The sequence below is a fragment of the Bombina bombina genome, chromosome 9, assembly GCF_027579735.1.
Source record: "Bombina bombina isolate aBomBom1 chromosome 9, aBomBom1.pri, whole genome shotgun sequence".
Lineage (NCBI taxonomy): Eukaryota > Metazoa > Chordata > Amphibia > Anura > Bombinatoridae > Bombina > Bombina bombina.
Window position 1 is genome coordinate 65,203,784 of NC_069507.1, and position 25,569 is coordinate 65,229,352.

Sequence of the window (25,569 nt, forward strand, 5' to 3'; positions counted from 1 at the left end):
GGCTGCCAATCAGCCGCTAGCAGGGGCCGTCAATCATCCCGATTGTATCTGGCGGACCAGAAACGATGGGGCCTCGATGCAGCATCCGCTGCTTAAAGGAACACTGAACCCACGTTTTTTCTTTCATGATTCAGATAGAGCATGCAATTTTAAGCAACTTTCTAATTTACTCCTATTATCAAATGTTCTTTATTCTCTTGGTATCTTTGTTTGAAAGTTGCCGGACAATTTTTGGTGAACAACCTGGGTTGTTCTTGCTGATTTGTGTATTGATTTAACCGACTAATAAACAAGTGCTGTCCAAGGACCTGAACCAAAAAATAAAGTGCAAATAAAGATAGCAAGAGAACAAACAAAAACTGACAATAGGAGTAAATTAGAAAGTTGCTTAAAATTGCATGCTCTATCTGAATCATGAAAGAAAAAATTTGGGTTCAGTGTCCCTTTAATAAATATAAATAATAAATCGACCCCCAAGTGTACATGTCATGTCATTTAAACAATATATTTTACTTATTAACATGTCACAATACAGCTTATACATGCAACCTAAATGTAGTTTTTTTTATATTTAATGCTTTTGTATGCATAGTACCATCAGAAAGCTAGTACAGTACTGTAATCAGAAAGGTTAACCCTTTAAGGACACAGCTTTCAGTTTGCTCAATTGTTTTATGACGGAAAAATTCCGTCATATGTCCTTAAGAGGTTAAATAAATAAATGTAGACTAGCATTTGCGTTTCAGAGCAAAGAACACAAACCAAAGATACAGGCAGAAAAGATTGTGACTTATTGGTGAGGAAATTGTAATTTTATTCATTTTATTAATGAAAAAGTCTGGATTTTGGAATAATTTTAGACTTTGGAATTCCGGATTTGGGGATTTGTACCTGTAATTCTAAGTTTGTTGCATATGTCATTTTTTAATGTCTTACATACAGATAATTATGGGGCCGATTATCTAAAACTTGCCAGATCAGACATGGTTTTTCAAGATGAACCTCCCCGGGGCTGTCCTGGTGGAATTATCTTAAAAAAGGGGCAGTCCCTGCAAGTGAGATGTATCCTATAGATATAGAAAGTATTGTAGCTCACTAGAAAGGGAAACTTTGCTGTGTAGGGTGAAGTTAGCAGTGAGCAGGGGGCTCACTTTAAAAATTAAACCCTGCAGCCAATATAAATCACATTATACTGCTTTCTGCATATAGCATCTTACAATTGCCTATATTTTAAAATGCATATATTTTCTTATTAGGGTATTAAGTATTTTGAGTATTTTTTTGCAACCTCACCACCTTTTCATTAGCAAGAAAAAACAGTGAGAACGAATTACATTTGGATTTGAGAGAACATTTCATATACACCCATGTTCAGCTCATTTAGGATTTTAATTGTACACTTTTGCAACGTATGCATTGCCTTCCCATAAGAAAATGCTGTATACGCTCCTTAGCGAGACACCCTGTTTTCAGGGTAAATAGTGGCTTTATAGAATTCCACCATGGAAATAGAAGGACTGGCGAGCATTCTTAAAGGGACATTAAACACTAACTAAATGCTAGATAGAATGATGCATTCAAAGAAAAGATTAGTCTGAGAATAACTTCTAAATGTATTTTGTAAAGTTCCATTCGCTGTTTAAATATTGAAAAAATAAGTGTAAATTTTAGTGTCTATAAAACAATGAGAGCTGCCATGTTGTAACTTAGGTTACCTTCTCTGCTGTGGCCAATTAGTGGCAGTTATAAATAGGTCACTAGTGTGTGCAGCCAATGGCTGTGTGGTATATAACAGTGTTCTGCACTTCCATTTCTAACAGGACCTGAAAAGCTCACAATGGAATTACAGGAAAAAAGGGACAAAAAAAAAGAAAAGAAAGTATATTGCAGATTTTTTATATATATATATATATATGAGTTATCATTTTGTATTATCATCTCAAAGGGGCCTATTTATTATGTGTCTGTCGGACATGATCCGATCAGCGGATCATGTCAGACAGACATTGCTGAATGCGGAGAGCAATACACTCTCCGCATTCAGCATTGCCCCAGCAGCTCTTGTGAACTGCTGGTGCAACGCCGCCCCCTGCAGATTCACGGTCAATCGGCTGCTAGCAGGGGGTGTCAATCAACCTGATTGTATTCGATCGGGTTGAATTGCGGTGATGCTTGAAGGCTCGCCAGAAACACGGGCCCTCAAGCTCCATACAGAGCTTGATAAATGGGCCCCAACGTGTTTAATGTCCCTTTAAATAATCTTGCCAGCCCAGAGACCTTTAGATAATCTGCCCCATGTGTTTAAGCACATTTAGGAACATCCAGCATTCTGGCCTGTGATTGGCAGGCTATGCAACTTAAAGGGACAGTCTAGTCTAAATTAAACTTTATTCAGATAGGACATGCAATTTTAAACAATGTTTCAATTACATTTCTCATCAAATTTGCTTTGTGCTCTGGGTATTCTTTGTTGAATGCTAAACCTAGGTAGGCTCATATGCTAATTTCTAAGATCTTGAAGGCCGCCTCTTATCTCAGTGCACTTTTACAGTTTTCTCAGCTAGAGAGTGCTAGTTCACGTGTGCCACATAGATAACATTGTGCCCACTCCTGTGTAGTTATTTATGAGTTAGCACTGACTGGCTAAAATGCAAGTCTATCAAAAGAACTTAGATAAGGGGGCAGTCTACAGAGGCTTAGATACAAGGTAATCACAGAGCTAATACATGTATTCATTTAACAGTGTTGGTTTTGCAAAACTGGGGAATGGTCAATAAAGGGATTATTATGTTTTTTTTAACCCCTCAAATGTATCAGTTCAACATTTTGGTCTACTCCTCTCCGTTGGGTCACACATTTTACAGTTTTACATTTTTGCAGCTATTAAACTTGACCTTAGAAATGTACCTTGCTAAAGTTTTATTAGTCATCTTTATTTATATAAAGGTTTAGATTAAATGTAGGCTATTAAAAGACTTATGTTTCTTTATTTTATTTTTTACAGTCTCTTCAGAGCATGCTGAGGTCTCATAGAGAAAAAACCTGCTTCCGTAATGCAGCTGGATTTGATGTTCTTCTGTCCCTTTTCTCAGATATGGAAGGTTCTCTGCGGCATCCACCAATAGCTTGCTGGGCAGATGTTCAGCCAGGTCATATCCTCAGGCTAATCCATGCAACACTGAGTGCCATGGCCGCTGCTCTCAGCCTAGACATCACAAACCAACTCTTTGTGAAAAGTCATGCTGTCTTTCAAAAGATGGCTGAAGACTTGTTGCATCTTGGGTGTTTTTTGCCTTCAGATGCTAAGCATGTACAATGTGACAAGGCGCCACCAAGTACAAGAACTCTTAATGAGTTGCTGAGATGGATTGTCAGTACCCAGTCAACTTGTTCTCAATCTCTGAAAAGCTGCTCTATAATATTTTGTCTCCTGCTGGGCATGGCGACTCGCACCCTGAGCCAAGATGGGTATCATCATGGTATAAAGGAAATAATAGTTGAGCTGCCTATGAGAGAATGTAAGGGGACCTATGAGGTGCATGAGGAGTCAGAAGATGGACTGCAGGAAATCATTGAGGATTTATTTCCAAAAGGTCCTGCCAGGTAGGTCTCCACTGATTCACTCTGCAATTAGTACTTTATATTCTTTACAGCACTAGGTCAGAATGCAGATATGAAGAACTGATACTTTTGATAATTTGCACAATCCTCTTTTCTAATAACCACACATTTTAGTATGTTTCATTTCTTTCATCAGATGGTGAGAGTCAACAAGTCATCTTGTGTGGGAGTATTCCCCTCCTGACCACTAGGAGGAAGTAAAAGACACCCTAACACACCACAGCTTTTAAATTAATCCCTCCCACTTCCAATGATCTTCAGTCATTTTCTTTTGCCTGCTTGATGAGGAGTGTGAAGTGAAAGTGAAGTGCAAGATCTACTCATCGTTTGAAAGGGGATCCTCTAACTCTGAGGCCCAAATCCTCCTTGCAGTAACCTGTCATTCAGAGGGGCATAGAAAGAGTTATCAACCAGGCAGTGAAAGGTCGTTTATTAGTTAGATGTATTGCAGGCCTCCCAGGTAAAATGTGGACTTGTCCACCAATTTCTTGTCCCTAATAGGCAAGATTTTAAGGATATCTGAACTGGAGCACAGGTGAAGCAATCAGCTGATAAGTAAACATGGTTATTTTACCTGCTCTTATCCAAGATAATCCTGAACATCTGGCCTGTTGGGGAGGCCTGAGGACAGTTTTGAAAACCAGTGATCTACAGTGAGCTGCTCCTTGTTGATCCACAGCCCTACCCCGGTGAAATGTGGACTTGTCTGCCAATCCCTCATATTGAGATGCTCTTACGGATTTCGATCCTTGTCATCGTAATTGCACCACCTAGGATGGACTTGTCTATTGGAAGCAAGTTGCTGCAGCTGAAGTAAGCACATTGGGGCATATTTATATACGAAGTAGCGTATCATGTCCACCGCACATCGATAAATGCCGATGGCATACGCTGTCAGCATTTATCATTGCACCAATCGGCCGCTAGCAGGGGGTGTCAGTCAACCCGATCGTATTTGATCGGGTTGATTTCTGTCTTTAGACCACTGCTTCACAACTTCTTTTTCCGATGAGCCTTCAGGAGCTTGATAAATATGCCCCATTGAATGGAAGTGCTGAGAGGTAATTACCTGCACTGTCATAGCCCACCGGCTATTAGTAAGAACATGTTCATATGCTTCACATAGTCTGGGGATATATATTTATACACTATACACTTTATACTAGCAAAATAGTACAAATAAATGTTTTTTGAGGTTACTGTTATTTTATATTTAGCACCTGTGCTAATTTTCTGCTTGTTACCTTCAGGGTTTTCGCTTTAGCACTCACTGGTAGCACAGGTGCACTAAGGGTTAACAGTTTTAGCGCACCTTTTCTGTTTTATAATTCTCCTGTTCCTGTGTTGCTGTAACATTCTCAGAGTGTAGGAAGGTTCTCAGGACCGGTGGAGGTGGTACCTAAGGCACTCTGATCATCAGAGCTTGACTTCAAGTTTGGGGTACAAATTTTCTTTATGTGCTGTTATTTGCTATGTAAGTCTTTATAATGTTTTTCATTTTTGTCAGAGCTTATTTGAACAGTACCTTATATTCATTGTTACTGTTTACCTTTTGAGAGTTATAGACATAACTTTGAAATTTGTCAGAAAGAAATCTACTACTCATTTGAAGTTCAGACTAAGGGGCCGATTTACTATCATGTCCGCTGCACATCGATAAATGGCGACAGCATACGCTGTTGGCATTTATCATTGCACAAGCAGTTCAGGTGAACTGCTTGTGCAATGCCGCCCACTGCATATTCACGGCCGCTAGCAGGGGGTGTCAATTAGCCCGATCATATAGGATCGGGTGGATTGCAGACCGCAGCCTCAAAGGCAGCGGACCAGTTATGGAGCCGCGGTCTTTAAACCGCTGCTTCATAACTACTGTTTCTGGCGGAAGCAGGGGCATCTAGCTCCATTCAGAGGGGTCAATTTATTATATGTCGAGCGGACATTGCTATATGTTGTGAAATGCTTGTGCAATTCCACCCCCCTGCACATTCGTGGCCGCTAGCATTGGGTGTCAGTTATCCCGATTGTATCGGATTGGGATGATTGCAGTAGGTAGTGGACACGTTAAGGAGCAGCTGGCAAGCCGGATACTACGGAGGTAGATAGCCGCATCCACTGCTTATTAAATCTACTCCTAAGTGTTTTGCATTGGTTTTTTTAGCGTGCATTTGTTAAAGGGATATAAAACCCTTTTTTTTTCTTTCATGATTCATATAGAGCATGAAATTTAAAGCAACTTTCTACTTTACTCCTATTATCAATTTTTCATTGTTCTCTTGGTATCTTTATTTGAAAAAGTAGGAATGTAAGCTTAGGAGCCGGCCCATTTTTGGTTTAGCACCTAGGTAGATCATGCAGATTTGTGGCTAAATAATTCAGCAAGTGCTACCCTGGTGCTGAACCAAAAATGGACCGGGCTTGCAGGTTTTTTGTTTAGAACGGCAGTCAGTGTAGCCTGTGTTGCCGCTGCTACTACTCTTTGCTGTGATAATCTGTCAGAACTTGTTTCTGGTGAAACCACTATGGATAAAATTAAGGATCGTATTTATCTGCTGAGAACAGCAAATTCCTTTATTTGTGATGCTGCAGTGGAAATTATTCACATTAATGCTACGAATGCTGCATTAGCTGAGCTTTGTGGTTGCTGATATCTTTTCTAAATGCCGACTGCTTTCTCGCCCCTTTCAGGGTAAATCTCTGTTTGGACCTGTTACTGGGGGTAAGGGAGCTTTTCAGCCCCAGGACTCTAAGGGTAAGCTTAGATCTGCATTTTCATGTTTTTCGGCAATCTAATGCTCATAAAGATTTACCCTCTGCCCAGAGTTCTGGCTACTCCAATTCCTCTTGGAAGTTTAACTCTTCTTGGTCCAAATTCAAACATTTCACTGCGTGAAGGTGCTTCCCAAAAACCACATCAATTTCTGTCTGGTGGGGGGTAGATTGAGATCTTTTGAGCAGCTTGGCAGAGATCTGTTCAGAATTCCTGGGTATTGCAAATAATTTCCCTGGAGTATTGAATATGCTTTTGTTCAAGGCCTCCTTGGGGAAGATTCTTTGTCTAGAGTGTCTTAAGATCTGTTAAAGGTCCAAGCTTTCTTGGCTTGTGTGAGAGATGGAATTAATGGGAGTGATTACTCCAGTTCCAACTCCAGAATAAAGCCAGGGGTTTTATTTAAATCTGTTCATAGTACCAAAAGAACAGAGTACTTTACAGCCTCTTATGGATCTCAAAATATAGAACAAAGTCCTGAAAGTTCCTACTTTCAAGATGGAGACAATTCACACTTTAATTTATTGAATAAGGGTCAGTTTATGTCCACCATAGACTTTGACAATGCTTATTTGCATATCCCTATCCACACAGATCATGTCAAGTTCCTGAGATTTGCTTTTCTAGACAACATTTTTTAGTTTGTGGCCCTCCCATTTGGTCCCAGAGTTTTTACAAAGTACTAGGAGCTCTGTTGTCTGTAGTTCAAGCTCAAGGAATTTCTGTAGTTCCTTACTTGGAGCACATTCTGGTTCAGGCTCCTTATAATCTGGCTGTGTCTCATACCCAGATGGTTCTTCAGTTGCTTCAGAGTCACGTTTAAAAAATAAATCTTTCAAATAGCTCATTAACTCCTCAGACACTTGTGTCATTTCTGGGGTTCATAATCGATTATTCTGTGACTATGTTTTTATCTCTGACAGATAAGTGCAAACTGAAGCTGTAACAAGCCTGGGCACTTCAGCAACTGAATCATCTTCCTTCCGTTGCTTAGTGCATGGAAGTTGTGGGTCTCATGGTGGCTGCCTCAGATGCAGTTCCATTTGCCAGATTTAATCTCCAGCCCTCCAATTGCAGATGCTGCAACAATTGAATGGGGACCATGAGTATCTGTCTCAGAGGATTTGTTTTGATCACAAGTCAAAACATTCCTTGACTTGGTGGCAGACTCAACAGTCCTTGGTTCAGAAGCCTTTTTTTTTCTTTTCAACCAGTGGGGATTGTAATCTCCACATATGCTTTATGTTAGGTTGTGGTGCAGTCTGGGGGACTTAAAAAAGCGCAGGAAGTTTGGTCTCCTCAGAAGAAGAGGTTACTAATAAATATTCTGAAATTGTGCAATTTTCAGGGCTCTCCAGATTTGGCCCGACCACAGACATGAATCTTTTCTGAGATTACAGTCAGACAATGTCACGGCAGTTTCTAATGTCAAACATCAGGGAAAAACCTTGCAGTTTCTTATCGATAAGGAACGTGTCCAAAATTATCAGTTGGGCAGAGCGCCATCATTGCATGATTTCTACCATCCACATTACGTGTGTGAACAATTGGGAGGCAGACTTTATGAGTTACCAGTCTCTTCACCCAGGGGAATGGTCTCTGAATTAGGATGTTTTCAACCAAATTGTGAGACATTGGGGTTTGCCAGAGATAGATCTCATGGCTTCTCATTTGAACCACAAGTTGCCTCAGTATTGGGCCAGGTCTTGGGATTCTCTAGTGAGTCTTTTGGGCTGTAGTGCCTAAATAATATTTATGCTTAACTGATAATTTATTTCATAATAGTAAAGGTCAACAAGCCCTTCCCTTTCTTTTTTGGTCAGGGGGAGCCAGTACATGTCTTGAAATTCTTTGTCCCACTTTATCTTTCCTGCTTTTCTTTTTTCATCAACTACTTAGCTATATGTATGACTGAGGATCGTGTGAAGTAGAAGGCATTTAAAGCTCTGGTGTGTTGGGGTTTCTTTTGCCTCCTCCTAGAGGTCTGGATGGGAATATTCCCAAACAAAATGACTCATAAAAGAAATTAATTTATTTGGTAAACATAAATTTAGCTTTTTATGCTGATTTAATGTTTGCATATTTATCTAGTGAATACTTTTTTTTTAGATGTACTCACAGAAGGCTAAATGACTACAATATGAGAGATAAAATATAGTTATTCTGTGTTCTTGAGGGATTACACTGTAATTTTATCCCATACCAATAAAAAAGATAATTTACTTCTAAGCAGAAGCTAAGTATGTTAAGGTCAACCATACGCATTTTTTGTTACAGAGAAACAGGGCTTTCTTGTGATACTCTATATAGGTACATAAATTAACAATAAATATGAATTAAATGCTGAAACATAGGAGAAAGATGGAAGAAAAGTCATTTTTTGTACTGATAATCATATAAACACAACTTATATTGTAGGGAAATTCATGGCCAAAATGTCTCACAGAGCATCACTAATTTCTAGCTGATAAGTTTAGTTCAGCAGAAGGTTTAAATATTAGCTAACTGTAGCTTATTTCCAGTGCAATATTCATTTAATTTATGGTGAGATACAAGTGAACCAGATAACTCTGGGTAAGATATGCAAATTAGATATATATTATCTGACCCTTTTTCCCCATGAATGTGTTTAGTTTAGTCAAAGCAAGAATTTGCATATTTTACTTAGAGCTCTCTGGTTTACTTCACACACACACACACACACACACACACACACACACACACACACACACACACACACACACACACACACACACACACACACACACACACACACACACACACACACTCCCCCACACTCCCCCACACCCCCACACCCCCCCCACACACACACACACCACACACCCCACACACCCCACACCCCCCCCACCCCCCCCTTCATAAGTCCAGTGCAATATAGCACTGCATGCTATGAGAGTGTTGTTACACTTTGTGCTTTGTATTTTATATTACTATACATTTCAGATTGGGTCCTTTCAGTATTTTTGCATTTAAGCTTTGCATTTGTTCTTTTATATTTTAATACATTTAGATTTAGATCTATCAGTGATTTTACAAATTCTTTAACAAATTAGGATCATACTTTGTATATTTCTAGTTTTTTACAAATTACATTGCGTTTTGTATTTGCTCCATTGTAAAACTAAAACTGACAGTTTTAGAAAGTGTGAGGGACAAGGCAGGGGAGTTCCCAGGGTATATTTGAAGCAAATTACTTTTTGTAAGCATTTTAAACAAGCTCATCTCACAGTTTTTTCTCGACAGCTGTATGCGGGTGAAGCTTAAAGGGACAGTCAAGTCCAAAAAAAACTTTAATGTTTTAAATAGGGCATGCAATTTTAAACAACTTCCCAATTTACTTTTATCACCAAATTTGCTTTGTTCTCTTGGTATTCTTAGTTGAAAGCTAAAACTAGGAGGTTCATATGCTAAATTCTTAGACCTTGAAGACTGCCTCTAATCTGAATACATTTTGACCACTAGAGGGCATTAGTTCACATGTTTCATATAGATAACATTGAGCTCATGCACGTAAAGTGACCTAGGAGTGAGCACTGATTGGCTAAACTGCATGTCTGTCAAAAGAACTGAAATAAGGGGCAGTCAGCAGAAGCTTAGATACAAGATAATTACAGAGGTAAAACGTGTATTATTATAACTGTGTTGGTTATGCAAAACTGGGGAATGGGTAATAAAAGGGATTATCTTTCTTTTTAAACAACAAAAATTCTGGTGTTGACTGTCCCTTTAATATTCACGATACAAATGTTTTGTTGAAATCGCTTTTATTAGTATATGTCATATAATACAGTTTTACATAATGCATATGGAAATGATATTACAAATATTTCAGTAGCTCATACAGTAGTTATTTTTATATATAACTTATAACTAACAATAAAAAGAGAAGAAAAAAGAAAAACGGTCACATCAGTCACATTCTGTACACAATACAAATGTTTTAACCAACAGAAAAGTAAAATATACTAAAATATAGACAAAAGCAAGATAAATTGTAGTAAAAACATTTCAGTTCAATTTGTAATTGATTCAAACTGACCCTTTGAGGCCAATTTAACAATGACAATGTGGATCAGGTCTGCAAGACATCGCTGAATGCGGAGAGCAATACGCTCTCCGTATTCAGCATTGCACCAGCAGCTCACAAGAGCTGCTGGTGCAACTCCGCCCCCTGCAGACTCGCGGCCAATGGGCCGCCATCAGGGGGTGTCAATCAATCCGATTGTACTCGATCGGGTTGAATTGTGGCGATTCCTGTCCGCCTGCTCAGAGCAGGCGGACAGGTTTATGGAGCAGCAGTCTTTGTGACTGCTGCTCCATAACTTGTGTTATGGAGCTTGATAGATAGGCCCCTTTATATCAGCCCTAGGTGTTCTCTAGTTACCTTCTCTCTGCCATGTGAAGTTTTATATCCCAGAGAGCTTAATTACTTTCTATGGACGGCATCTCTCATCTCTCTGGTCCTTCCAGGTTCCTACCCTTTTCTTAGAAAATACAGTGAGTTCAGCCCCTTTGAAATTTGGCCCATAAAAAGTAACGAAGCTCTCTGGGAACCTGAAGCTGACAGTTTTTCAGTTTTAATTTAAATAGAAGAAATACAAAGGGCAATGTAATTTGTAAAATATGCACATAAATATACAAAGTATGAGAGTCATTTGTTAAAGTTACACAGAAACTGTAGCAGCATTATCAGAATTTGTAAAATCACAATCCTGAATACACTGCTGTATACAAAATAGAAAGTGCAAAGTTTAAATGTAATAAAAGTTAATCTGGAGTGTAAAGTAGAGTGTCAGGACAAATCACAAATGTGAATGCAGCAGAATTCTCATGTCATGCATTGATATATTGCAAATGGGCTTGTCTCCTTCACATACAGAAATGCAGTTAACACCCCTTGGAGAAGTATACCAAAATCTACCTTTTGAAAATTTCACTAGTGCTCACAGTGCTGGAGGATCATTTTAGATCATCTCACCTGAGCAGAGAGGTTTTGAACATCAAGCCCTTGGCAAGATATGCAAATGAGATATACATGATCTGCCTTTTTTTTCTTTCTATCACTGTATTGAGCCAAAGCAAGATCTCTGGTTTCCTTTTCTTTACTCACCATAAGTTAAATAAATATTGCATATTGAAAGTTATGCAGCATATCTGTATAACGCTAATTAGAAGATATCTCTGGATCATCTTTATTAAAATATATATATTATATATACTGTATATATATATATATATATATATATATATATATATATATATACACACACACACACACACACACACACACCCGCACACCCGCACACCCACCCCCCCGGCCATTTTATTAGGTAAACCTGTTCAATTGCTTGGTAACACAGATTGCTAATAAGCCAATCACATGGCCGCAACTTAATGCATTTAGGCATCTAGACATGGTGATGATGAGTTGCTGAAGTTGAAACTGAGCATCAGAATGGGGAAGAAAGGGGATTTAAGTGACTTTGAAAGTAGCATGGTTGTTGGTACCAGACGGGCTGGTCTGAGTATTTAAAAAACTGCTGATCTACTGGGATTTTCCAATATCAATATCCAATAGCCAATATCACGCAAAACTGTATATTTCTCCCAGCTTATTTGTAAATTAGCAGGTTTGTATATGTGCATTTTTTGTTAATTAATCATAGAGAATTGTTTTTAATAAATAAAAAAAGGAATGCCACAAATTCAAGTTAGTAACTGGGACTAAAATTCTTCAGGAGTAAATTAGAAAAGAATAAAAGGGACACAAAACACATTTTTTTTCTTTCATGATTCAGACAGAACATGCAATTTTAAGCAACTTTCTAATTAACTCTATTATAAATTTGTCTTCATTCTCTTGCTATCTTTATTTGAAAAAAGCAGGAATTTAAGCATAGGAGCCGGCCCGTTTTTGGTTCAGAACTTGGGTAGCACCTACTGATTGGTAGCTAAATGTGCTTACATTCCTGCTTTTTCAAGTAAAGATAGCAAGAGAATGAAGAAAAAATTATAATAGGAGTAAATTAGAAAGTTGCCTAAAATTGCATGCTCTATGTCAGTGATTTTCAACCAGTGTGCCTCGGTGTGATCCTCAGGTGTACCGTGGCAGACTGACAACAGTGTGACATATTTATTTTAAATTGTTGCTTTTTTTTGTTTTTTACTCTGGGCCATTTTTTTATTTTGAATGAGATGATCAGTCATTGTGGCGAACATTGCGCAGCATAGGAATGCAGCCTTCCCCCCTACCACAGCACACGGCTACCCATGCAATACATTCTCAGGTCTCTGTAACCTTGTGTTTGTCAATGTCTCCTCCTGCAGGCACCAGCACCGAGACCCTCTGCCCGCATTAAGTGACTGCACAGGCTTTCATTTAATGGGGGCAGAGAGTCTCTGTGCGGTGCCTGCAGGAGGAGCCATTGACAAACACAAGGTTACAGAGACCTGAGAATGTATTGCCTTTGCACGAAGATTCAAATACAAAAGCCACCTATAATAATTCAGCACCTTCCTTTACTTCTATGAGTGCTCCCATAACAACCGCAACCTTTTCCAATCCGAAGTTAAAAACAAAGTTATCCTCCGCCTGCTCTCGCTGAGCTGCACCAAGTTACCATGGTGACAGCTTATAGGTACTGTCTGGTCTAAAACGAGTAGTATATGGATGACAGTGCTGCAGCAGGGCCAGAGCCTGCTTTGATGCAGGTATGTGGCAAACTAAGCGACTTCATTGCTATTGTGTGATCTGAGTGGATGTTGCATGATATTAAAGATGTGTCTGCAAGAATGTTGGTGACAAAGGGTCGCCAGCGGTCAAAACCAGAGATCCCATCTAAAATCTGTTGTTGACATGTGACGTGCCGAGAAACTACAGTAAAAGGAGAGCTGATGTTTGACAAAGAGCCAAAGCACATGAACAGATTGTAGGCTTCCCTTAGACTGGGCAGACTGGGTGAAAATCAAGGGTGGGGGCAACCACTGGCTGGAGAAGGGTATTTGCACCCCATAAACTAAACACCAGTGGCCATGCAGACCCCTTTAACACACATACAAACTTTGTCTGTGGCTTAAAGGGGCCTGCATGGCCACTGGTGTTTAGCTTATGGGGTGCAACTACCCAGCTCTATCCAGTGGTTGCCCCCACCCTTGATTTTCACCCAGTCTGCCCAGACTAAGGGAATCCTATTTGCTCACATGCTTTGGCTTTTTGCTGACTTAGTTTTGGGAGCATGGAGTTGGCTTTGTGTTAATGATCAGTCCCTACCCTGGGCACAACTGCCCCCTGCAGGATGAGGCGCTCAGGATCCTGGGGTATCTGGCATGTCTTGGGTGTAGTCCTGTCCCTGCAAGGTAAATGCTGGATTTTTTTTAACTTTGCACATTTAATTTAATTTCTGTTACTATACTCGGTGTAGTTAAATGTTGTGTCCTTTAAATGTGAAATGTAATTCTGGATTTTAGAATATTGTTATATTCCTAATGTAAAGTATTCATCATATACCAGAACTGCAGTCTGCTAGCCTTTCTTTGACTCTGTTTCTGATTTGCCTGGCACTGATATGTGCACAGTGGGTTTCTCTATATATTTTATTTTGCAGTGTACCAGTCATGCACTTGTTGCTGTTTTGTTGTTGATACAGGTTTTGTTCTCAGAGATATTTTGATTATTATTGTGCCTCTAGCTTTGGCAATACAGTTGTTGTGACTGTCATGCTAATAAAGATTAATTTAATTGAATTGACAAAAAATTACTAAATTGTTCATATACAGTATATATATATATATATATATATATATATATATATATATATATATATATATATACTGTATTCAGCTACAATCAGGGATGAAACTACAGGGGGTGCAGAGGTCGCAGGTGCGACTGGGCCCCTGAGGGTGGGGGCCCAGCTTAAAAAAAAAAAATATATTTTTTATATATATTTTTTTTAATAAAAAACGTTAACCTACCACTGCCTGCACTGATATCATGTGAGTGTGACATGACTACAGGGGTTAGTGTTTCTGTTTTATCCATTGGTGTTTATGTGTGTGTGTAGGGTGTGTGTGTGTGTATGTATGTGACTGTGTGTGTATTTATGCATGTATGTGTATGTTTGTGGAACCAGCAAATTACAGACCTTATTACTACAGTATAGGGGGGTAGGGGGTAAACAGTGTCACTATACAGTACCACTATATACAGTATGGGGGGTGGACCATGTCACTGACTACTGTGGTCACTTTATAAAGTACTGGGCGGGTAGGGTCAGGCCAGCCATCTCACCGGCAGATTACAGACTATGGGGGGTAGTTATCAAGCCGTCAACCTCAAATACGCTGGAATTCCGCAGCGTATTTGTAGCGAGGCTTATTCGGCAAAAGTAGAATTTTGTGACGTAAACTTCGATCCGCCGGACTCAGTCTGACACAGATCGATTCTTACGTCACTCCAGATGTTCCGCACACAAGTGCGGCACAATCTGACTACTTTTGCTAGTTATCAAAAAAACTAGCAGGTACGCTCTGCACTTTTACGGCCCAGCGTACCTGGTTTTCAAACCGCCACCCTGGAGGAGGCGGATCCCATAGGAATCAATGGGAGTTTGACCATAGCGAAAGTACAAGTTCGCTGCTGCCAGACATCCCATTGATTTCTATGGGAGCTGTCTACACCTAACACCCTAACATGTACCCCGAGTCTAAACACCTCTAATCTCTCCCCCCCTACACCGCCGCAACTAAATAAAATGATTAACCCCTAAACCGCCGCTCACGGAGCCCACCGCAAGCTACTCTATACATATTAACCCCTAAACCACCGCTCCCGGAGCCCACCGCCACCTACATGATACCTAGTAACCCCTTATCCTGCCCCCCCTATAATAAAGTTATTAACCCCTATCCTGCTGATCCTGCACCTCACCGCAAATAAATAAATAGTTTAACCCCTAAACCGCCGCTCCCTGACCCTGCCGCAACCTATATTAAATTTATTACCCCTAATCTGCCCCCCTACACCGTCGCCACCTATAATACATTTATTAACCCCTATCCTGACCCCCACTACACCGCTGCCACTGTAATAAATTTATTAACCCCTAAACCTAAGTCTAACACTAACCCTAACACCCCCCTAACTTAAATATTAATTAAATAAATCTAAATCATATTTCTATTATGAACTAAATTAATCCTATTTAAAACTAAATACTTACCTTTAAAATAAACCCTAATATAGCTACAATATAAATAATAATTATATTGTAGCTATTTTAGGATTTATTTTTATTTTACAGTTACCTTTCAATTTATTTTAACTAGGTACAATAGCTATTAAATAGTTATTAACTATTTAATAGCTTACCTAGCTAAAATAAAGAGAAATGTACCTGTAAACTAAAAACTAACCTAAGTTACAATTACACCTAACACTACACTATACTTTAATAAATTATTCCTATTTAAAACTAAATACTTACCTGTAAAATAAACCCTAAGATAGCTACAATATAATAAATAATTACATTGTAGCTATTTTAGGATTTATATTTATTTTACAGGTAACTTTGTATTTATTTTAGCTAGTTAGAATAGTTATTAAATAGTTATTAACTATTTAATAACTACCTAGCTAAAAGAAATACAAAATTACCTGTAAAATAAATCCTAACCTAAGTTACAATTAAACCTAACACTACACTATCATTAAATAAATTAAATAAATTAACTACAAATAACTACAATTAAATACAATTACATAAACTAACTAAAGTACAAAAAATAAAAAAGCTAAGTTACAAAAAATAAAAAAAATAAGTTACAAACATTTAAAAAAATATTACAATTTTAAGCTACTTACACCTAATCTAAGCCCCCTAATAAAATAACAAACCCCCCCCAAAATAAAAAAATGCCCTACCCTATTCTACATTAAAAAAGTTCAAAGCTCTTTTACCTTACCAGCCCTTAAAAGGGCCTTTTGTGGGGGCATGCCCCAAAGAATTCAGCTCTTTTGCCTGTAAAAGAAAAATACAACCCCCCCCAACATTAAAACCCACCACCCACATACCCCTAATCTAACCCAAACCCCCCTTAAAATAACCTAACACTAATCCCCTGAAGATCATCTTACCTTTAGTCGTCTTCACTCAGCCGAGCCACCGATGGAACTGAAGAGGACATCCGGACCGGCAGAAGTGATCATCCAAGGGGCGCTGAAGAAATCTTCCATCCGATGAAGTGATCCGCCAAGCGGCGCTGAAGAAATCTTCCATCCGGGCGATGTCATCTTCCAAGAGGCACTGAAGAAGTCTTCTATCCGGGCAAGGTCATCTTCGAAGCCGGGTCTTGAATCTTCATCCCGCCGACGCAGAACATCCTTCTTTCCCAACGGACTACCGACGAATGAAGGCTCCTTTAAGGGACGTCATCCAAGATGGCGTCCCTTCAATTCCGATTGGCTGATAGGATTCTACATTAAAGGAGCCTTCATTCGTCGGTAGTCCGTCGGGAAAGAAGGATGTTCCTCGTCGGCGGGATGAAGATTCAAGACCCGGCTTCGAAGATGACCTCGCCCGGATAGAAGACTTCTTCAGCGCCTCTTGGAAGATGACATCGACCGGATGGAAGATTTCTTCAGCGCCGCTTGGAGGATCACTTCATCAGATGGAAGATTTCTTCAGCGCCCCTTGGATGATCACTTCTGCCGGGCCTGATGTCCTCTTCAGTTCCATCGGTGGCTCGGCTGAGTGAAGACGACTAAAGGTAGGATGATCTTCAGGGGATTAGTGTTAGGTTATTTTAAGGGGGGTTTGGGTTAGATTAGGGGTATGTGGGTGGTGGGTTTTAATGTTGGGGGGGTTGTATTTTTCTTTTACAGGCAAAAGAGCTGAATTCTTTGGGGCATGCCCCCACAAAAGGCCCTTTTAAGGGCTGGTAAGGTAAAAGAGCTTTGAACTTTTTTAATGTAGAATAGGGTAGGGCATTTTTTTATTTTGGGGGGGTTTGTTATTTTATTAGGGGGCTTAGATTAGGTGTAAGTAGCTTAAAATTTTTGTAATATTTTTTTAAATGTTTGTAACTTATTTTTTTTATTTTTTGTAACTTAGCTTTTTTTATTTTTTGTACTTTAGTTATTTTATGTAATTGTATTTAATAGAAACATAGATATTGACGGCAGATAAGAGCCATAGGCCCAGCAAGTCTGCCCCACCTTACCTAACAGTATAAACTTATCTAGTTCGTAGGATAGCCCTATGCTTGTCCCATGCATTTTTAAAGTCCCCCACAGTGTTTGTTGCTACTACCTCTTGAGGAAGTTTATTCCATAAATCAATCACTCTTTCTGTAAAGAAGTGCTTCCTCAAATTACTCCTGAATCTACTACCCTTTAGCTTGAGCTCATGACCCCTTGTTCTTGAATTTTCCATTTTATGTAAAATACCCACAGCCTCAGTTTTACTAAACCCTTTAATGTACTTGAAAGTTGCTATCATATCACCTCTTTCCCTTCTCTCCTCTAAGCTATACATATTTAGGTCATTGAGCCTATCCTGGTAAGTTTTATTTTTTAGACCATGTACCATTTTGGTAGCCCTCCTTTGCACAGATTCAAGTTTGTTAATATCCTTCTGAAGATATGGCCTCCAGAACTGCACACAATACTCAAGATGAGGCCTAACTAATGATCTATAAAGTGGCATAAGAACCTTACTATTTCTGCTGCAAATACCTCTACCAATACATCCAAGCATTCTGCTAGCCTTACTCGCTGCCTTACTACATTGTTTACTAAGTTTTAAATCATCTGAAATAATAATTCCCAAGTCCTGTTCCTCGTCTGTAACAGTCAGTAAAGTGTCATTGAGTCTGTAATTAACATTTGGATTTTTCTTCCCTAAATGCATTATTTTACACTTTGCTGTGTTAAACTTTAGATCCCAGTCGTTTGTCCAATCCTCCAATTGTTGTATATCACTTCTCATTTTGTCTACCCCCCCTGGAACATCCACTCTGTTGCAAATTTTTGTATCATCTGCAAAGAGACATACTTTCCCCTGTAGCCCTTTGCTGATATCGCAGATAAATATGTTAAACAAAACAGGCCCCAGAACTGACCCCTGAGGAACACCACTAGTAACAGCCCCCTCTGCTGAATGAACTCCATTTACTAAGACACTTTGTTTTCTGTCCTTAAGCCAGCATTCCACCCAGTTCACAATTTTTGAATCTAGACCAAGGAGATATAGTTTGTGAATAAGTTTATTGTGTGGGACGGTGTCAAATGCTTTGCTGAAATCTAGATATGCTACATCAACTGCTCCTCCCTTGTCTAATACTTTTGTTACATAATCAAAGAAGTCAATTAGATTAGTCTGACATGATCTCCCTGAAGTAAAACCATGCTGATTTTGGTCCTCTAAATTGTTTGTCTTTATGTAAGTCATAATTCTTTCCTTTAAGAGGCTTTCCATTAATTTCCCTACTACTGAAGTTAAACTAACTGGCCTGTAGTTGCCAGATTCTTCTCTACTGCCCTTTTTATGAAGTAGTATGTAGTTAATTGTAGTTAATTTATTTAATTTATTTAATGATAGTGTAGTGTTAGGTTTAATTGTAACTTAGGTTAGGATTTATTTTACAGGTAATTTTGTATTTATTTTAGCTAGGTAGTTATTAAATAGTTAATAACTATTTAATAACTATTCTAACTAGCTAAAATAAATACAAAGTTACCTGTAAAATAAATATAAATCCTAAGATAGCTACAATATGATTATTATTTATATTGTAGCTATATTAGGGTTTATTTTATAGGTAAGTATTTAGTTTTAAATAGGATTAACTTAGTTAATAATAGAAATATTATTTAGATTTATTTAATTAATATTTAAGTTAGGGGGGTGTTAGGGTTAGTGTTAGACTTAGGTTTAGGGGTTAATAATTTTATTACAGTGGCGGCGGTGTAGTGGGGGGCAGGATAGGGGTTAATAAATTTAATATAGGTTGCGGCGGATTCAGGGAGCGGCGGTTTAGGGGTTAAACTATTTATTTATTTGCGGCGAGGTGCGGGATCAGCAGGATAGGGGTTAATAACTTTATTATAGAGGGCGACGGTATAGGGGGGGCAGGATAGGGTAGGGGGGGCAGGATAGGGGTTACTAGGTATAATGTAGGTGGCAGCGGTGTCCGGGAGCGGCGGTTTAGGGGTTAATACATTTATAAGACTTGCGGCGGGGTCTAGGAGCGGCGGTTTAGGGGTTAGTAACTTTATTTAGTTGCGGGGGGCTCCGGGGGCACCGGTATAGGGGGTAGAACAGTGTAGTTTAGTGTGAGTGCTTAGTGACAGGCTAGCAAGAAAGCTGTCAAACAGCCGAAAAGCAGCGAGATCGGATGAGTGATAACTCTCACAGTCCGCTGCTCATCGCCCCGCGGCTTTTTGACAGCTTTACTTGATAACTTAGGCGAATTTTTTCAGGTCCGCGGTGGCGATGTGAGGCGAGCTTAGGCGGGCGTATTGGGCCGGCGAAGGCAGGAAAGATGACACGTTGATAACTACCCCCCTATGTCACTAACTTACTATATACAGTACTGGGGGGTTAAATAGTGTCACTATATATATATATATATATATATATATATACAGTAATAGGGGGTCAGACCATCTCACAGACTGTGGGCACAGGGTACCTCCTTTTGCAGACATGTAATCTGATTCACATTTTTTTTCTGTGTTAAATGTAAAAAAAAAAAAAAAATGTATTAAATTCACCTTTTTTTTTGGAGGGGGGAGGGGCGATGGGGGGGCCCCTTCTTAGATTCTTGCACCTGGGCCCTGTGGTTTCTAGTTACGCCTCTGGCTACAATGTGTGATTTTGTAAAATTTTGGGATGGTGGTGTGCCGCGGCAAAAAAAGGCTGAAAATCACTGCTCTATGTGACTCATGAAATGAAAAAAATTGGGTTTTCCATCCCTTTAAAAAAAATAAAAAAAAAAATGGGGAAGGCTTGCTTTATCCCCAGTGTAGGTGCTATGGTGTTTTTATTTTATTTAAGGTCTTAAATAGACATACAATTTACAAACGAAAATGCTTTAATTTATTAATGTTCAAAACGGGCTAAACACATAATTAAAGTCAGCTCTAGAGAAACAATGCACTACTTGGACCTGGCTGAAAACATATGGTGAGCCAATAGAAACAGACAAATGCATATAGCCACCACTCACCTGCAGGCTCCAAGTAGTTCATTGCTGCTCTTAGATGTGCCTTTTCAACAAAGGATACCGAGAAAACTAGCTATGAAGCGGAGTATGCACTAAAACCTAAATATTTAAATATTTATTTTAGTTAAAGAAGACAAAATCTTTTTTAAATTTGTCAATTTTTTTTTTATTAGAACGTTTTTAAAAATTGTGCTAAATGCTTCTTGAAAAGTTTTTTTGATGGGTCAGTACACTACTTACAAATGATGACCACTTCAAAATTGCCACTCATCACATTGTGTTTTTTTCAGGTGTCCAGAAGATGAAATTCTCACTATAGAACCAGGAGCGCTGTGCGTTATCATCACTCTGGTTCAGAATGTATATAGTGCTGAGGATCCTAAGGTATGGAACAAGTACAGCTGATGATACCAGAACAACTCCATAAATATTCTGCTTTTCTTTCACTAGATGGCAGCAGTTTAATATAAATAAGTGAGAGCAGAAAATGAACATATTATACAAATTGTGGTTTTAAAAAAGATTCTGTATTCCCCAGAGTGAATGAAAAGAAGACAATTTTTATAAGATTATTTTAAATGTTTATAAACACCTTGACATTTTATTGTTATTTTTTTATGTATAGTAAAACAGCTTTGCAATAATTTAATTTAGCTCTGAAGATTGTGACTTTTCTAGCTCTCAGAACTGGAAATGCACCTTACTGACTTCGCAAGGCTAACCCTGCTACATATATTTTCCTGCAAAAAAAACCAAACAAACTGCAAAACAATGCACTTTATACTATCACAATTATTGTTATCTGCAGACTCATGCCCAGATTGGCTTATCCAAAAATTCAAGTGGTGGTTGAGTTTGTTATTAAATAAAGGGACATGCAACCTTCATTTTTTTATTCATTATTTAGAAAGAGAATGCAAATTTAAACAACTTTCCATTTTACTTACATTATCTCATTTGCTTTGTTCTTTTTGTATCCTTTGTTGAAAATCATATTTAGGTATGCTCAGGAGCAACAATACACTACTGGGAACTAGCTGCTGATTGCATTAAAGGGACACTGAACCCAAATTTTTTCTTTTGTGATTCAGACAGAGCATGACATTTTAAGCAACTTTCTAATTTACTCCTATTATAAAAAAAAAATCATTCTCTTGGTATCTTTATTTGAAATGCAAGAATGTAAGTTTAGATGCCCATTTTTGGTGAACAACCTGAGTTGTTCTTGCTGATTGGTGGATAAATTCATCCACCAATAGAAAAGTGCTGTCCAGAGTCTGAAAAAAAAGCTTAGAACAAAGAAAAATTGATAATAGGAGTAAATTAGAAAGTTGCTTAAAATTGCATGCTCTATCTGAATCACGAAAGAAAAAATTTGGGTTCAGTGTCCCTTTAAGCATTGTTGCAGCATTTCATTAGTGGCTGTTCCTGCACTAATATCTATAGTTATGTTAAGTGCCCAATACACAAAATCTCACACATAAAAATAAAACAGTGACATTTACAACAACTTTAGAAACACACTTGAAATAGTGTTGTGGACTCTGTCCGTAAGTGATAGTAATAAGATAAAGGGACATAACACCCAAGTTTTTTTCTGTCATGATTCAGATAGAGCATACAATTTTATCAACTATCCATTTTACTTATATAATCAAATTTGCTTCATTTTCTTGGTATCCTTTATTGAAGGTGCAGCAATGCACTTCTGAGCTTCCTGAACACATTAGGTGAACCAATGACAAGAGGCATATATGTGCAGTCTTCCAAGGTATGTTTTTCAACAAAGGATACCAAGAGAATGGAGAAAACTAGATAACAGTAAATTGGAAAGTTGTTTAAAATTGTATCCTTTATCCATTTCTTCATGTCCCAGTAGTTCATCTTAATGTGATTACTGCTATCTACGTGTGGCCCCCGTAAACTTTATACTACAATGACAAACAGATACCAGTTTACTTGTGTGAGAACTGTTTGTGGTTGCTTCAGGATAACCTAACACTGTAAAATAGGAACGGACCACAGATGAGATGTAAAACTATCAGGGTAGCAATAGCTGTGCCTTACCAGCCTCTGACTTCACCGCACGTCACTGAGTCCTGTTAGTAGGATTTTTTGACCTCAAGGTATCCCTTGGTCGTCCTGAGGCTCTGAGAAGTATCTTCATATGACTACTAGCCTTGCTTACCGTTGGACTTTAGCTAGGGGTGGTCCCTTCCTTTGGTCGGGGTTTTCGCATTTTCTCGCTATCTGGATTTTCTGGATATGCATCCATACCCTTGTGTCTGGTTTTTTGGCCAGTTGGGGTGTTTAGTTCTAGGGTAAGGTTTGTCTGAACTATTGGATACCCGGACCTGTTTTTCTCCCTGAGACTTCCAGTTGCTGAAGCTTCGCTTGGCCTTTTTACCTACCCAGTCTGGGTGGTTTTGGAATCTTGGTTCTCAGGGCTGGTCGGGGGGTTCCACTGTAGTGGGAACTGGGGCTATGTCCTTGATCCATCTACCTAACCTGGTCATGGTTGGCCAGGATTTCGTAGTATTTTTTACTCTTTGCCACAGAGTGACCCTTGTCCTCTGATGGTTAGCCGTGTGGCTTGAGCCTTAAGAGTGGTTGGTTCATACCCAGCTGCTGGCGTTGGATGTCCAATTTCTGATGCACCTTAGGGTTGCATTCCCCTGGTTAGCTTGTCAGTGTTCTCGTGGATTCCCTGCTCTACAGGCAAATGGGTTGGCTGTGCCTCTGCTTCAAGCTACTTGTAGGGGGTCCTTTTCTAGGACATCTGTGTTGGGAATTTCTCTTCCCATTAGCCGGTGCCGCCGGGCCTTGAGAACAGTTGTTGCTCTTGCGGCATCATCCCTTTTCTTTAGGGGATATTCTCCTCCCTATGGAGATGGAGTCCTTGCTTGGGGCTTCTCCTGGATGGGAGGTAGAAAGGTGGGATTGGTTCCCCCGGGGGTCTTGTTGGCTCCAAGCAGACTTGTTGGGCCTTTATTTTGATAGATCCTTAGGTCTATGGCCTTGTTGTCTGTTTTCAGAGTCGGGTTGTACTTGTACTCTGTGGGGATGGCTGTGCTATCCTTACACTCGTTACTGTACCTGTTTTGGATCCCTGAGGCTGGGTTGGTCCAGCTGGCTGTGGGTCTGCAGGTCAGGATGGCCGAGCGGTCTATGGATCTGCGTTCAGTCTCCTCTGGATGTGTGAGCTTTGTTGAGTCTATCCTGTTAGTCTTAGTCTGCTAGGGTATAGATTTTCCTTCAACTGGCCCCATTGATTTCAGAAGAGAGTTTACTCTTCCTTTGGGTTCTGAGGTTATACTCTTCTTCTTGGGGTGCCTCGATTGAGGTTTGTGTTCCCCTTTTTAGGGTCCTGTGTGCAGGTGCGGTGACTTAGGTTGCCTGGAGCATGCCCTCTGTCTGGGGGTTGCTTTTGTGGTCTGCTTCTTACTTGACTGCTTCTTCTTCCTCAAAAGTATCCTCTCTGTCGTCCTGTTATGGACTCTATGTTTTCAAACTTGGGGCTTCTCCTGGATGGGAGGCAGAAAGGTGGGATTGGTTCCCCCGGGGGTCTTATTGGCTCCAAGCAGACTTGTTGGGCTTTTATTTTAATAGATCCATAGGTCTATGGCCTTGTTGTCTGTTTTCAGAGTTGGGTTGTACTTGTACTCTGTGGGGATGGCAGTGCTATCCTTACGCTCGTTCCTGTACCTGTTTTGGGATTCTTTGTTCCCCTGTTTTGGATCCCTGAGCCTGGGTTGGTCCAGCTGGCTGTGGGTCTGCAGGTCAGGATGGCTGAGTGGTCTATGGAGCTGTGTTCGGTCTCCTCTGGATGTGTGAGCTTTGTTGAGTCTATCCTGTTAGCTTAGTCTGCTAGGGTATATATTTTCCTTCAACTGGCTCCATTGATTTCAGAAGAGAGTTTACTCTTCCTTCGGGTTCTGAGGGTATACTCTTCTTCTCGGGGGGCCTTGATTGAGGTTTTTGTTCCCCTTTTTAGGGTCCTGTGTGCACGTCCGGCGACTTAGGTTGCCTGGAGTGTGCCCTCTGTCTGGGGGTTGCTTTTGTGGTCTGTTTCTTACTTTACTTCTTCTTTCTCACAAGTATCCTCTGTGTCGTCCTGTTATGGACTCTGTGTTTTCAAACTTGGTTTCTCTCCTGGGTACATTACACACTTTTTCATGGTTGAATGCCTTGTTATTCTTGAAACTGGGAGGACTTTGCCTTTTCAGTTGCAATCCGTACTTGCAGGATGTTGATGAGACGTCTGTTCTGTCTCTGTGCCCAGTCTTATCCCGTGTTTCACTTGGTATAGACTTGGCCTTCTTTCCTTGTTTGGGCCCCTTTGGGCCTCTGTGAACTGAACTCACTTGTGGAGGTGTTCTTTTTTGTATTAGGGGACCTTTCGGTTTCCTTGGTTCTCCTTTGCCTTGTTCCCTTGGGGGTTTCGGCTGGTGTGTCCTTCATTTTTGGAGATGAGCGGTGGAGGACTGTTTGTTGGGTGATGGTGTCTACTGGAGGACTGTTGGCTCAGTCGAGTGTGTTTGCGGTCTCTAGTTTGGCTTCTGGACTAACTGCGAGTCAGTGTCATTGGGGCTTTTTCCTTTTCAAATTTTCTCAGCTTTGGACGAAACAGTGTTTTTTTCTTGATCAGGCTTGGTGCCCTCAGTATGGGCTGCCTATGTACCCTCCCGTCTTGGCATTCAGTGTCCTCTATAGCTTGGGTATTGTTTTCCCAAAAGTAATGAATGCAGCTGTGGACTCTTTCCATTTAAGAAAAAAAACATAAATTATACTTACCTTATAATTTCCTTTTCTTCTGATGGAAAGAGTCCACAGCTCCCCACCCGTAATTTTATCTGGGGCGTCCTTATATTCTTCTGGCACCTTTCACCCTGATATTTCTTCTACTGTTCCTTGTTCCTCGGCAGAATGAC

The 25,569-nt window shown here is 39.7% G+C and overlaps 1 protein-coding gene across 2 annotated transcripts in view; it reads left to right on the forward strand.

The window, feature by feature from the left end:
- The window catches only part of WDFY4 (WDFY family member 4), a 598,790-nt gene that overhangs the window by 82,824 nt on the left and 490,397 nt on the right, over positions 1-25,569 (forward strand). For both annotated transcript variants that reach the window (XM_053692180.1, XM_053692181.1), the window contains exons 12-13: positions 3,005-3,603; positions 20,929-21,022. In XM_053692180.1, coding sequence (XP_053548155.1) covers positions 3,005-3,603; positions 20,929-21,022 — 693 coding nt within the window. The remainder of the gene's footprint in view (positions 1-3,004; positions 3,604-20,928; positions 21,023-25,569) is intronic.